The following is a 15,449-nucleotide window of genomic DNA, read 5'->3' as shown; positions in this document are numbered from 1 at the left end:
GACACTGGTCTCAAAGATGCGGCCTCAGAGGAACCTATTATCCTTTATTTGCGAGGGATCATTGTTTATAGCACGTCGATTACAAGCATTCGTGATTACAAGATGAAGAGTGCATATTAGCTATGAAAAGGAACGTTGACACCCTTCTACCTTATGAGGGAGGTGTATTCATCAAGAATCGACAATTTCATTGCCACCTACGTATCTTGTAAAGGGTTAAAATACGATAATTCACCGTCAATTGACATGGATGGAATTCAGTTTACTGGGACATAATTATTACACCAAAGAACATGTACGGACGTATGGATAGATACATGATAGATGGATATTGCCCATTGCAATATATCTGTAAGTGTGCTGATACAATCACAAACTGTTTATTTGATTGTATTATATTGTCAGGTTATTCTATTTCAATGTTTATTAGTTTACACATTCGCAGCCGTTATCGATATTGGTCATGGAACACATATACCTTACACATTAATGATATACATGCAAGTAGTATGGTAGGAAGAATTATTGCCATCGGCGCTTTCTTAATAGTGCATAAACATCCATGGTCACTTTCTATTCTTGCACATGGTCTATCCATGGTACCGAAACTACAATAAGTATGATGTAGAAACTTTGGTTGTTAGGTCTGTCATCTTGTGACTGCATTCTGACAGCCTCTGGCAATTTCACTATGTATAATGTTTGACATTTTTTTTTTGCAGGATGTTTTAAAATGTCCACTTACCTTCCCTTAATCTCTAACGTTGTGCCTGGAATTAAATATATTTGGATTGTCAAATTGTGTTAGTTTTTTTCAAATGTTTATTATCATAGGCATATTCATGTTAAATAGACAAACAACTATCAAGATAAGCAAACCACTCATATATATGGTAGGCACATTATATAAAAATTAACCATTCCGTATTAATTGTTTATGTAAAAAACTGCAAAATGGTTAATCTGGCTCAGCAGAATTTTTACTTTTGTGCAGGCAGGTACCTTTATTTACGCACAGTGGCAAAATCACAATGTCCCAAATTTATCATCATTTGTCATTAGACCTTGTCTCATTTACATGACTTGGCCCACCTTCATCATCATCAATCATTAGACCGTGTATTATCACATACCATGGCCCACCTTCACCAGCATATTTCATTAGACCTTGTCTCACCTACATAATGGTAATCTAGATGCCACCTAACTTAAATTGTCTCTTTACAGTGCTTTATCATGTATGTACTAAGGAGGAGTAATGGCCGTGGATAGTTTAAGAAGAGACAACGATGCTTTAATCTGTGTTGTTTGTTTATATTTTTCTGAGTCCATCATCTGAAAGTCCTTGATTTCTCATTTTTTGGTATTGACTTTACTAATAACCCAGTCTTAATATACTACTATTACGACAGACTAGATTTTCAATGCATACATTAACGATTTTATATTATGATGACTTATCATTCGAGACCACCTGTCTTGAGAAACCATACCTTTTAGGAAAAAAAGAAGACGTTTGAATTATGTTCTCCGATATTGGACACATCTTATCCTTTAAAATCTATATTCAGTAGCAGGGAGGCTCTATGCCGTTCATGTTATCGATATTTTTCTTAAACTCAGAAAACTACTTAGTAATGCAGTTGTGAAATTCTAGATTCAGATTATTGCATCCTTATTTTCATCACTGTCCTCATTTCGTACAGGCTCACCCTACCCCAAACCCGCGTCTGCTGATCTCATCTACATACGATATGAAATGTGGTAAAATGGTCATTAGAATGTCCTTAAGCTCGGCAAATCTAATATAAGATCACCTCATAAATATATATGGTTGTTCGGCAAAAATGGATATCTTTGAGACGATGATAATATAAGTTTATATAACAAGTCTTATTAAAATCTGACTAGAACTATGAATATCATGTTGAGTGTTCACAAGCTTACCCAATCAGATGCACTGTTACTTGATTAATATTTATGTACCGTATACATTATTGAAATTGTTCGATTTCACGTTGTTATAAGTATTATCACATGCATGAACAAAGCTGAAACAGCATCACTGATTTCCGGTTGCAAACAAACTCAGCCAATCTTATTAAAATGCTTGTATCTTATCCAGTGTCAAACGTGTTCAAAGTACCTACGATGTAAACCAATAAGAACAGTTTGATACAAAATAACGATGCCAATACAGTCTGTTAGCGAGGTAATAAGCAAATGATGACGAACGAACAATGTCTGATGGACGACGTAGGGTCATTGCTTCTTAATAATATTTCAAAAATTGCTCCTAAAATCTGATACAGAAGTCACCATCATTGTTTAGCCATAGAAAGCAGATTTTCCTCAAACTCTTTGCATAACCTAAAGAGACAGACATTATCACGAGCTTAGTTCAACGATCAATAACTACTTGGATTATCCACTATCAATAGAGCTTCACTTGCAAATGATGCAACATGTTGTCTACACGTCTAATTCCTATACTCATTCATGCGTACAATCCAAATAACCTGCCCGAGGATGGTTGTTGGTGTTGTTGTTGTACGGTTTAACGTCATCTTGAGCACAAAATTGGCTGTACATTACGGGCAATATTAACGGTGGTTGAAGAAAGCTGAAAATTCCCGGAAAAAAAACACCGACCAACTAGAAGCTACTGACAACCTTTCTCACGTACCCACGTTAGACGAGCCTGAGACTCGAACCCACGCAGACAGGTGAGATGGCAGTGATATCGGAACTGTGAGCGCTTTAGACCCTTCGGCCACTCAGGGCTCCGCCTGCGGATGGGGTGGGATGTAACATGTCACAAAATGCAATTTATGATCAATTATATAGACAGTGACCATCAATTAACAATATTTAATCCTACTTTACACTGCATTGGCCAGAAAAGGCCCACATAGTACGCCACAATGTACATAGTATAGCATGGATGAATCTATATACAAATACGTAACATCTGATGGTAAAGCATCAACTATTATATAATTAATATTCATAACGATTTGAATATAAACAGCAAACAATAACCGATCTTTAATTAGGCATTACATTTCAGTAAACTCTCGAAAGCATATGACAGATATACATCGTTTTGCATAATGGATACATACGTTATCAAGAGGCAACAATTCAATACATTTCCTGCTTCTGGAGGTATATAATGCCTATAGAGTGTTATGAAGCTAAACAAAGCCAATGCAAGATGTAACAATGGTCACGATGAGCTACGTTTGCTGATAAGGAGGTAACATAAATTCATTTCGTAATTAATTCTGAAAATTCAGTCATGTGCAATTACAAAAACTAACATCAAACACAAACGTTAACCCAAATCAATAAAGCATATATAGGCCATCATGCACTAATACTGAAATGAAGGTGTAATGCTCATCAAGATTCATCCCTTCACCAAGCTTAATGAATCTAGAACATAACATGAGAAACGCTTAATGCATACAAATAACCTAAGCCAGTAAGAATATGAATTGTGGCTCACAGCCGCATTTGATGTATACAGTTGGTTTTAAGAGATGAGTTTAAGGGTGTAATTAGTGTAATTATTCAGGCATGAACAGTGAAAAGATCAAATCTATCCAAATTCAGTGCAACGTGCAACAGGGTCACGGTGACATACGTTTAAGGAACACTGTGGTAGTCATCAGGATACATCTTCGCATAACGTTTCATGATTCCAAATGTATTACAGCTTAAGTCTGCTGTACCCATAATTTATATAGGGTCTTTGAGATCATAGAAAATGAGAAGTGACTAGTGGCTTGCAACAGTCTCTTTAATAACGCCAAGGAACTTCATTAATGGTGCTAATACTAAGCTAATACCAAGCTAATACCAAGCAATATTTTTCAGTTTGTTATAAAATGACATTCAGCATACCCGCTCGTTTGATTGATGAATGTGGTTCCAATTCTAACTTTATGAATTTCCGTTACCAGTTCAGTGAACAAGAATCAAGGATTATACTCCCATGCATGATGCGTGTTGACATTTAATTGAATTTCAGTGTAATTTCTCTATATCATACCAGGTAATTACAGTTGAAATTTCACATATAGTCTTATAATAATCATAACGAGTAAAATTGGAACAAAACGATCAGCATCCGACATCACCTACATTCCAGGTTGGTCACAGGACTCTCAAATAGCATTACTTCATAACTCTCACTGTGATGCAAATGCCCACTGTATTTGACTAGTAATGAAGCAATATATAGTTTAAAGGATTGCAATAATACAATCGTGCGGGGTATAAGAAATTGCTCTAGGCATAAATGTCAATAGACAACTAAGGATCACCGACTCGACCAGATTGAAGTTATGGAGCTGTTACAGACGGTGTTGGGTGACATCACAATGATTGTTACAGTGTATGCACACGATGTGGTGACTACTTTCAGGACACATATAACTGAGAGTTCAGTGAAATTCCCGACCGTCTGCGGAATATTCAGCAAGTAAATGGTCGGGCACACATTCGTATGCCTCTATGCATTAATATTTAACCGATAGTTGTTTCAAATTCATTTTCCGTCCAGCCAGTGGAGATCGACAGAAGTTTGTTTAAACGAGATTACTACAGCAAGAGTTATTGCACCACATGTATCAGTCCTGCGGCGATATACGTCTCAAAATGCTATCACTTTGATTCCACACGAAGTGGTCAACTCTCATGCTCATACTAAAGACACTATCCAAGACAAACCATCATTTTAGCATCCGTTTTGATACAACATGACAAACGAGAGCGTAATTGGGAAGCTGTTAATTTATTGCCATTGGGCTAGATTAGTTTGAAAGCTAATAGCAACTCTAGGCTTAACAAATCAGTCACAGTCATATATTCGTATATCATTTGGTAAGTATACACTTGTTTTGTGTAATGTTTAGCCTTACGTTTGCCAAGTCAGATAAAGAGAGATCTTCACGGTTCATAAATTAGACGCCAATAAGTGTTTAAATTGGTGGATTCTAAGGGAGGCCACGAGCTATCACCAATGAGAGGGGTTTATTTACAGAATACAAAACAACAGTTGCAAAAGAACGTCTTGTTGTTTTACCCACATATGTTTAGTATATCCAGGTGGACGCCGATATGTGAATCTACATGAACAGGGGTCAAATCCATATGAAAATGTAGAATTAAAATGATGGTCTACAGTATTCATTTCCTCATTATCCTGCACCCAATAGTGACACATCCCTCAATATCTACCAATTCAAATACGATTAAAGAGCGATTCTGAACTATAATGTGTTGCGTGCCTTTTCATATTAAGGAGTATAAAGTACTTTAAATTATTGTGCGGACACTGAAGCCTGAAAGATGGACAAATCCATAACATAATATAAGTATTGTAGGATGGGCTTTCGAGTCCGTTTGACATACTGACTTTACATTAATCAGTGAACATCTGAGCTTATTATCAAATAGAATTAAAAGGTACCCATTTCTTACCCCTCTCTTTCTCTCTCATGTTTCGTCGACGTTTGAAAAGTATGAACACGCTGATACAGATGACTGCAACCATTGCTCCTGATCCAAGAACACCTCCTGCTATTGGACCAGCTTGAAAAGCTGGAGGACCTTGTGCGGCCACTGTAATATAGTTTCATGTTAAAATTAAAATGTATATCTTTGAAGTCATCTTTTTAGACTAAATGGAGAGTTAACTCAACATTCGCTGGATGCATCCACATCATTTAGGTATATAACTAAAACTAACAAATACAGAAATTACCTTAATGGTCAGTTCCTGAATATTGAACGTCAGGAAACATAAAAAAGAACAAATTATGAGATCATGTTTTAAAATAATAACTTCAGAAATTATATTTGAAACGGACAGCATAATATATATCAATGGATTTAATTATTGTCGCCTTCATATTTCTAGCCACCAAAGTATGATATCAGATCTGCGCTGTTTGCACGGTTGACAAGGATCAACGTACATAACGTTAAAGTAAACTTAATGATCAGTAAGCATTAGGTTTCTTAGTAAATTGAATATGACCTTAAACCTTTCACCTTTTGACCACTAAATATACACTTTATTCTTAATCAATAATATTATTTGATTTCTTTGTTAGCCTGAAGTGCAAGTCACCTACCAAATTTTGTTTAATAGGTTTTTAGACATAAGTAATATCATTGGGTAAAAGTAATATTCGATCCACAAATCCAACTAAGTGAAAGCCCGCCATAAATTTTGGTAAACGTACAGGTCTGGTACTAATGTTACTTTCCACTTTCTGTGGCTTTTGTGAAGACGCACGTTTTTATTTTCAGCGAGCATCTTAACTTGCTTGTTTCGTTTTAACATCAATATCAATATGCTTTATCCCTACACCAGGTGTAGGCTAACCACATATTTTTGTGGTGTATAACCAAAGTTATTATGTGGAAACGATTTTATGTTTGTCGGCCAGTGACCATTTTTTCAGTTTGGATTTTCATTACCACAAAATGCAGGCCATTTACAAAATTAGTTTGAAGCTATATTCTAAATATGAACAGTGCGATATAAAAATATATAGGACAAGTTCGTGTTATGTACTATGTACAGTGAACATATTTAACAGTACCTGCTATCACAATATGACAAGAGAATCAATCAGTTACACTGGTCTTTGAGGTAGTTATATAAGTGTCTAACAATTGTGGTAATAATGCTTATACGTATGTACGTGTGTGGTACCTATCCATGTCTTTGATTTGTTTAAGTGACAAAACAGCACATAACCCATGCCACTGAATTCTTCAAATGACAAATTAAAGTAACAATTAACGATCAGTAATATATATTCATTGAAAAGTACTCGTGCAGTTTTGAAAAAGGAACACTTGCTTTTACTGCCACTTTTGTGAAACTAAGTTGACACGTAAAGTATGTATGGATGATATTATGTTTGTGTCAGTACATATGATGCAAAGTAAATAATTCTGATTATGTCTGTTAATACATCATTATAGCCCCTTTACTGCCCATTGACTAAGGCAGTGATAGAATGATAATTAAAACCCGTGTCTGAAGGCTTTCGATAAGTACAAATAGACACACCTTCTGGAAACACATGGAAGATATGTTCATAGGTTCCTAAACTATTACTCATATTCACAAGGTAGTCTCCAAAATCTCTCTGACTGCCAAGATGGACAGAGATATTAGAATGAAGTCCAGTAGATGGAAAGGTCTTATCTAGAACCTGCTGCCAAATGCCTGTCTCGACTGCCATGTGATACCACATAATGTCTGTTGGCTCCGGGTAGGCAATAACACTGACAAATAATGTCACGGTGTCACTCAGTGATACGTAGTACTCATTTGCAATACTCTTTCGATAATCAGACCTTGGACGACCTACAAGAGAAATGACAAATAATAACTACATTGGGTGTAATTATCGTTTGACATTCTATCAAGATTAGTATATGCTACTTATTTAAGGTTATCAAATACATGTCTGAAAAACACAATACATATACTTGTACTTAAAAGTGATTAGAACTGAATGAGTAACCCGGCTCTAAAGGTGTTTCTGACGGGATCTTTTCCTCATCTAATGATTATAGAAAATTGCGGTGTAAGCGTCAATAAAAGAATAACATTTCCTGAATGATTTTATTTCATCTAAAGCGAAAAAGAGAAATAACATTTCTAAGTGGAAGGCATCAATATATTCATCAGGTTAATTGGTGCAAAACAAAATACAACTTCTTTACGTATCTGATGTAATTGATATACAATTATTAATGATAATTTAGTATGAAGAGTTGTGAACTAACTTACGTTTACGGATTCATAAAACTGCATATGCACATTAAAAAAGCTAAGCAATATATGGTCATATTCATGTTCCTAACTGAGAAGCATACGATAATAAAGCTTGATTGTGACCCCCAGCACTGTCTTCTTTTCTATTGGGAAACAGTAAACCAAATAATATTCCACGGACATAATAAAATCGAATTCATTTGTTTACGAACGAATCCAAGTGATACCTAACTAACAATTACATTGCATTTAACGTCTGTATGACTTTCATACAGGAGTAACTTAACAGCCTTGGATATCTTTCGGAGAAAATACTATATGAACGCAAATATCTATTCAGGAAGAAAAGCTATAACAAACCAGCATAGCAACCATTTGCAATGCAAGAACTGCACCCTTTCATTTATGACAGGAAGTCTCACTGTGAAAAGTTCATATATATTGGACCGAAGGAATGGCAATAACAACACACTATAACAAAGCTTGAAAAAACACGTTAGTTTAGAAATAGCAGAGATTGCCAAGAGGATCGATATGACGGCTATAGTACAGGTCAGACATTCACCATTTTCATGTAGGCCCATCAAGACATCAAAAGTCTTTAAATGAAAACCCCATATCATTCATTTTCCATTCAGGAAAAATAATAATAATAAAATCTTCAAGATTTCTCCCATGGCGTCCAAACTATATCTCAAATCGGCACCATTTTTATTTCAAGCATTAAGCGTCATAATACATATTTTTGTGAAATTATGTTATGTTTATATAAGTAGCTATGTAACAGAAGTTACGTTGAACGGGTTTTCATATACGGCCAATCTAGATATCAATACTTGACAAATTGCATTAGGACCAATTTGAACATGGCATGAATTTGAGTGCAACCTTTCATGACGATCATTTACGTACCTTAAGGGATGTACGCATAACAAACTTAGTGCCAGGTGGACGATGAACAAATAGGTCATACCATAATCTGTTCTGGCCTACGACCAGTAGAAAAATGAACCTATTTTGAAGTAATTATGCCCTAAAAGTTAATTACAGATTTTTATTTTACAACTGTAATACCAGGCAACGTATCAATATTGATGAAAATATTCATATTGTTCATTTTGTGACGTGAAGATAGACTGTAAACCAAAATGTAATTATTGTGCAACAAGACCTCATATATAAAATGCTTTATCTTTGAAGTGCTTCACCCTCTTTGTTGCCTATCACTACCTCTCTCAGTATTTTACGTGATCCTTAGTTCTTCTTGTTTATTAGGTCCTCTTAGGTCTGCATGTTCCTTCTTTTACAGTGCGACTTAACGTGTGCGTTTAAGTTTAAAGCAATGGTCTTGATGTTACTCATCTCCGATAAACTTAAACGAAAGATAAAGTAGACAAAAATACATAATTCTCCATCACTTACAAAGAACGTTTAAATTAACTTGTGCAGACTCACTGGCACCGTTCATGACAGAATTTGTGGCACTGCAAATATACTTTCCGCTACTAAAGCATCCTGCTGTAGCAATGTAGATCAACTCATTCTTGTCTTGGGAGACTGACTTCAAAACATCATCAAAGAAAATTGAGATTTCTGGGTATGGATTACTGTCTACACGGCAGTAGAGTTCTAAAGTGTTATTCTCCATTATCTCATAAATGTTATCTTTGGCAACAAACTCTGTAATATTAGCTGTATCTGAAAGTTAAAACAAATAAATAAAGAAAGATGTAGGCAACTTCAAATAACTATAAACCTCAACATTATTTTTTTCCGTGGTTGATGACAATAATAATATGAACCATGTCTCAAGAATTCCCATACTAACTGCAGGTCAAGTCGTAGTCGGCCTTAAGTTAAACAGGCCATGATATATGCAAATATGATATTTGCTTTTATTTAATTCTTGCAATTTTCAATAGGTTTATATAATTAGAAAATGTTCTTTGTGTATAAAGCTACAGTTGGTGATTCACATTTACAGGCACCCTTTGAAGATCGAAAACAATACCTTTTTGACTCACACCCACCAGCAAAAATGACCATCGTAAACGGTAGATCAGTTATAACTGTCCGTGCATGCATCCTGAAATCACGAAAACCATATAATGATATGGACTCGCCTAACAGGTTTAGAGAGGATGATGTTGGCTGTTTGTGAAGCCCTTCATAGGCAGCACTTACCTCATAATGCTTTGATAGTCAAAAAGATTATCCTGAATTTTATCAAAATGTAAAGCTGTGAGACTTCCTCAGCTACAATCTGGAGTCCGAAATATGTAGTGGGAGTCTATCACAGAACAAAGAGTTTTCAATCATATCCAGAGTGGCCAGGGGAAATCAAGATCATGCTTTCGATTCAAAACACAATGGTCAACACAGGCTTAGTACAATTACTTACGCTTTGGTCCAACCCGACACGTACACCAACCTCAGAGTTCTTTTAAACAATTGTCTTTATGAGTCCATACCTTGAGGCTTCATTGAACAATTCCGACACACCAGTTAATCTTGAGATTTTCTACAGTATAAACGAACAATATAAAATTACTCGCTTAAGCATTGAAAATTATTATGTAACGTTATGATTAGCTTTATAACTGATTCAAATATCAATTTTGTTTTGTATCCATATAGTAACGTTAGGCATCGGGCAAATTATATTATACAACATAAAAAGTACAATGGAGTAAAAAGAAGTACTAGACATGCTACGTTTGGAAGAGGAAGAGAAAATTCGGATCCTTGAATTGATTCCGCTGTAAACGGGTGTGCGTACAATAACAAGCAAGAGCTGACAAACCAGTCTTAACTAAAATACTATAGTGCCACCAAACAATATTGTTTTCCTGCTGCATATAAAGGCGAAAATGAACAGCTATAAAGCTGCTATTCGAGCAACCATACATTGTGACCGAAACTCTACGGTATGGTGTGCAACACTCATCCGAACTAATGATTTCAAGACGCTACCGAAGAAGCATCGGTCTAGAGTAGTAAGCAGGGATCCGGAAGACCCTATCATTGGTCATGTTAACTACATCCTGCTACAAGCCCTTCGATCGTTAGGGCATATAAATAACACAGCCGCTCACACCAATGCAAGTTAAATTCTTGAACATCAAGTTAAACTCAGCAATGACGTGTCTGAAGGTTATTGATGTAATCTGAAAATTTAACTAACTGTCAAGGCGACTACTACTAATACATCTATAACAGACCTGTCAGGGTGAACCGGACGGTTCGGATCATGTGAAAGCAGAGCTGTGGAATGATACTTAAACTTTCAACTCTGGCAGATAATATTTTATACTATCTACAGCAGAGAATATTTTGGTATTGAAGAATTACAGAGGTATACAATGGCAACATATTTAAAGAGCATTTTGAATTAATTTATACTGGATGATTGGACTGTAAAGCGGGTTACAGAAAAGATTAAACAGCTGTTTCGTTTTAAAATCGTGCAGTTTTATCACAGGCAAAAGAGCGGTTATATGCGTTTTCGCACACATCGTGACAAATTAATTTTGTTGGGAAATATCTTAGAACAGCGACGTGGTGAGTTTGATAAATATTTCGAGAAAAAACATGACAATTCATTGTTTGATATTTTGAAAGAACACACAAAGCCGCTAAAGTTGCGAATTTATGATGATGATGATGATGATGATGATGATAATGGCATTGAAACATCATATGAATTTAGTTGCTGGATTACAAAGGCTTTTTCAAGGGTAAGTCAATCAAATTACACGTACTTGCAAAGTATTTTTAAAGATGACAAGGCGTTTACAGTTTAGTGCCTTACAATTAAATACTATCACTGAAAGTAGTTGTAAAAATCATTATATCTCTTGCGGCAGACGTTATTTACAACTATAATCAAAAGCTGATATGATGATTATGATACAAAACTCAGATGATTATTTCTATTAGCAAAATATAATTTGTAATCGTATTAACTTACAAAATCATATATGCAATTATTACAGAATAATCGAAAACGTGCATGCCATACAATATCAATTATCCAACAAAACATGCCATTATAATAATGTAAGGCGTTTTTGTTCGAGTATCGAGTTAAAATAGATACTCAGCTATGTCTTAAATGCCTCAATGGAGTCGAATCATATCGGCCATGTATACCTACCTGTTCGCGAATAATATGGCTCTCGTCGACAATAATGTGATATTATCGAACATTGGATTATACACAATATGACGCTGTTCAACGCAGGCATAAAAGTAAATTAAATAATAGCTAGGTTGATGAGATTGTACTTTCTAATTTTGATAAAGTAAAAAAATAAATTCTTCACGGACTGTTCAATTAGAGATCGGTTTCCTTTACATCTGAATATGCTGACTGATGAAGCAAGGACGAATAGCGTAACAACGTGGAATACCAATATTTGTAAATTATACCAATGCAGGATCAAATGGACTCTTAACATATGTACACAAATTGAAATGCATATTGCCCCTTACGAACTCTTTTGCGAATCGAGTTTAAATCCTAGTACAATAGTATGTTCCGCCAAGCGCTATGATAAATGTAAGAATTACCGGTGGTAATGCATGTTTTAAATGGGCGTTTTAATCACCGTTGCATCCAGTGAGGGAAATTCAAGTACAGCCGCTAAAATATCGGAAATACTGGGTGAATTTAACTTTGGTGATATAGTATTTTCTGCTCAGGTTACTAAGGCTACACTCAAAAGTTTAAAACACCTAACCCGGGTAATAATTTGGGATAAAAGCTTTTATGCGCTTGTACTATCCTCACAAGGTGAGCGAGCGCACAGTGATATATTGTGGCTTGATTCAAAGTCGTCAGTTCATTACGTTTGCAATACGAATCTATTCCGGTTGCTTAGCTTAGCCGACCAAGCAAGCATACGGTTATCCCAGCAGTCGTTGTATCCATGTATTTAAAACCTAACAACAGCTTCAGGACCATAAATTTTATTGCACTGGAAGTATGGAAAACCCACAGTATATGCTTAGGCTCTAACCTGGTAAAAGCATTTTGACGTTTAGAGCGGTTCCACGATATGCAAACGTTCCATATATCATATATGTTTTCTTCGAATACCTATATATATTCATGTGAATTTAGAAGGACCAAATAAATAATAAATATAGCATAAGTTTATGAACAAGTCCCATGCGGGTTTTGAAACAATGTTTTCATTTGTGACTGGTACGCTGTTCCACAAGTGTTGTAAAGTTGGAGTAAGTTAAGTTGCTTCTTAAATAGGCTGAAGTTGTGGAAAGGTGGATTCGAGAACAACTCTGACCTGCGGTCGACATAATTATACCCTGTTATTATGATAATGAGATTATAAAGCCAATCTTTGCGTGATCTGTGATGGTGATTTTAGAGGAACGGTTTACGAGGATTTCAAAGTTTGTGAGCACTGACACATCACTGGCGCATGTAGAGTTTATACATACAAAGCATGAAATCTGAAAATAGAAATTAAATCTAATCCCGAATTAATTGAATAGTTCATACCCTGCGTGGGTTTGATGGCAAGTTAAGGATGCATGCAGTCGCAACGTCATCAAAGGTAAGCATAGGTGCTATTGAAAAAAATATGGCAAATACATGACGTTTAACTCAGACAACTACAATTCACAAATACGATACCTAAAATGTATTTGATTGTGGTGGGAACGTATATTTCAATCGATGGATCTAAAGTTCTTGCCAAGAACATTAAAGGTAGGCGAAATGTGTCCCACTGGTTATCGTGAACATGATCGAAGTCATGATAGCCCGGGAGCGATGCAAATTTATACATAAGCCAAATATGACCAGGTCAAAGAGACAAAAACTTTGTGTATACCGATGCACCAAAGTCACTGTGTGACCGAGTGATACCAGAAATTTATGTTTCTCGATGATGTTACTACTGAAGTGTTCTGGAAGCATGCGATTGCAAATTGTCTTTTTATTGTTGTGAAGACCTGTTAAAATAGATCTTGGTGGCGATTCGCTGGAACGACTTGTAATTCCTCTGGCACGAATGCTCTACTAGGAGGCGTTCCCACAGGTCAACCCGTCTCCCAAGGCTGGAGTACAGGCGCCAAATGATAATATGTTGGTTTCATCGAAGAATATGACAAGCGATGCCGTAAAGTCACTCGTGAACATCGGAAACTGGTTGATAATATTACAGACGAACGCAAAAGTGTCAGACACGTTATAATTAGCAACCATGGAACAGGTGGCAGTGCTAAAGAAGACAGAATAAAAGAAGAAAACCGGGTCATGCTCGTAAAAAGCTCAACGCACCACGAATGTTAAGAAAACAATAGGAAAAACTGCAGAGACTATTTTGCTCTCTGCCTATATTCCAAACTATCTATTTGACCTCACCCACGTGTACATTCCTTCTATATACTTCCGATTTTCTTTAGACACTCGTATGCACATTTATTCACACTAACAAAAGCGAAGTCATACATCGATCGTTCTTTTGCGTACCAGGGTATATCGGCTTGGAACGTATTTCTTGCTGCACCTAGACATAATGTCGTTGTGATCTAATTCTGATGTGCTTTTAAGACTCACTCATTTCAACCGGATGAACATAATTAAGATATCTCATTATTTATTCACCTTTAATTATATTCAGTATGTGGTGGTTTGTAAGATCCCGTGAATTTGTTTTTAAAATATTTGGTCTGCATATGTGCGTATTATTATTATTGTTATTATTATTATTATTATTATTATTATTATTAATGCCATAGCCTTATCTAGGAGAAACTTTATGCAATGGTGTTACGCAAAAGCACCGATGAAAAGCATATATGCCATGATAAAGTCATAAACTCCAGGTCATCCGGGCTGAGTTGAACTGCAACAACGCAGAGAAGGCTAATGAGCAGCTCGTCGCCATGTACCGGCGGATCCTGCATTCAAGAATACCAGCCAAATCATTGCAAGAGAACAACTCGGTAACAAATACGAAGTCCCATCATCGAAGGGCACAACAATACCCTATTTTACTTTTACGTTCTAATTTAAAAAAGATGTACTGAGTCAGTACCCTCCAGGGACGACTAGCCTGTGGACAATGATTTAAGATGTAAGATATAAAAAATATTTTTGTATCAAGTGGTGTATTATGTCTCTGTTAGCATTGTATTAAACCAACGTAACCATGCATATATTACAGTATAACGATGTCATGGAAGTTAAGGATGGTAACCAACGAGCGTCAGCGTGAAACAAACTTGTAAGGACTTTTTCTTGCTTTTACGACGAACAAAATCTTCAAATATTGGATGATAAGAATATATGCTAGTTTGGAAACTCCTGTGTTACTCCCAACCGCATTTTTGGTGCGCAGAATTTGAGATTAGAGTGATCAAACATATTCCATCGTTCGGTATATATCAAAATCGGTGTTCGTTGTCTATGCCTCTGGTCCTGCTGTAAATCTCTTTAAAGAAGTGGAAAATTGGCAGTGTTTCTTGAAGACGTTCTCCGACAACAACTTTCAAGTCGTCAATAACTACACCAACGGGCACAACCAATATCCTCGGTATTTTCCTCACTGAGGTAAAGCTCTTGGAGATGTGTTTTCAGTTTGCGATACACAATCTGACTGAAATAGAA

At 35.9% G+C, this 15,449-nt stretch overlaps 1 protein-coding gene across 1 annotated transcript in view; it reads right to left on the bottom strand.

Moving 5' to 3' along the window:
• Nucleotides 1-15,449, bottom strand: part of LOC149782281 (uncharacterized) — a 65,244-nt gene that overhangs the window by 21,968 nt on the left and 27,827 nt on the right. Inside the window, exons 7-10 of the mRNA XM_089933662.1 lie at nt 9,233-9,508; nt 7,097-7,396; nt 5,491-5,631; nt 746-770 (exon numbers count right to left, since the gene is read on the bottom strand). Of these exons, the coding sequence (XP_089789788.1) occupies nt 746-770; nt 5,491-5,631; nt 7,097-7,396; nt 9,233-9,508 (742 nt within the window). The remainder of the gene's footprint in view (nt 1-745; nt 771-5,490; nt 5,632-7,096; nt 7,397-9,232; nt 9,509-15,449) is intronic.

Source organism: Sinohyriopsis cumingii, chromosome 15, assembly GCF_028554795.1.
Source record: "Sinohyriopsis cumingii isolate HCF-2022 chromosome 15, ASM2855479v2, whole genome shotgun sequence".
Lineage (NCBI taxonomy): Eukaryota > Metazoa > Mollusca > Bivalvia > Unionida > Unionidae > Sinohyriopsis > Sinohyriopsis cumingii.
This window is presented reverse-complemented; position numbering and strand designations above follow the sequence as displayed.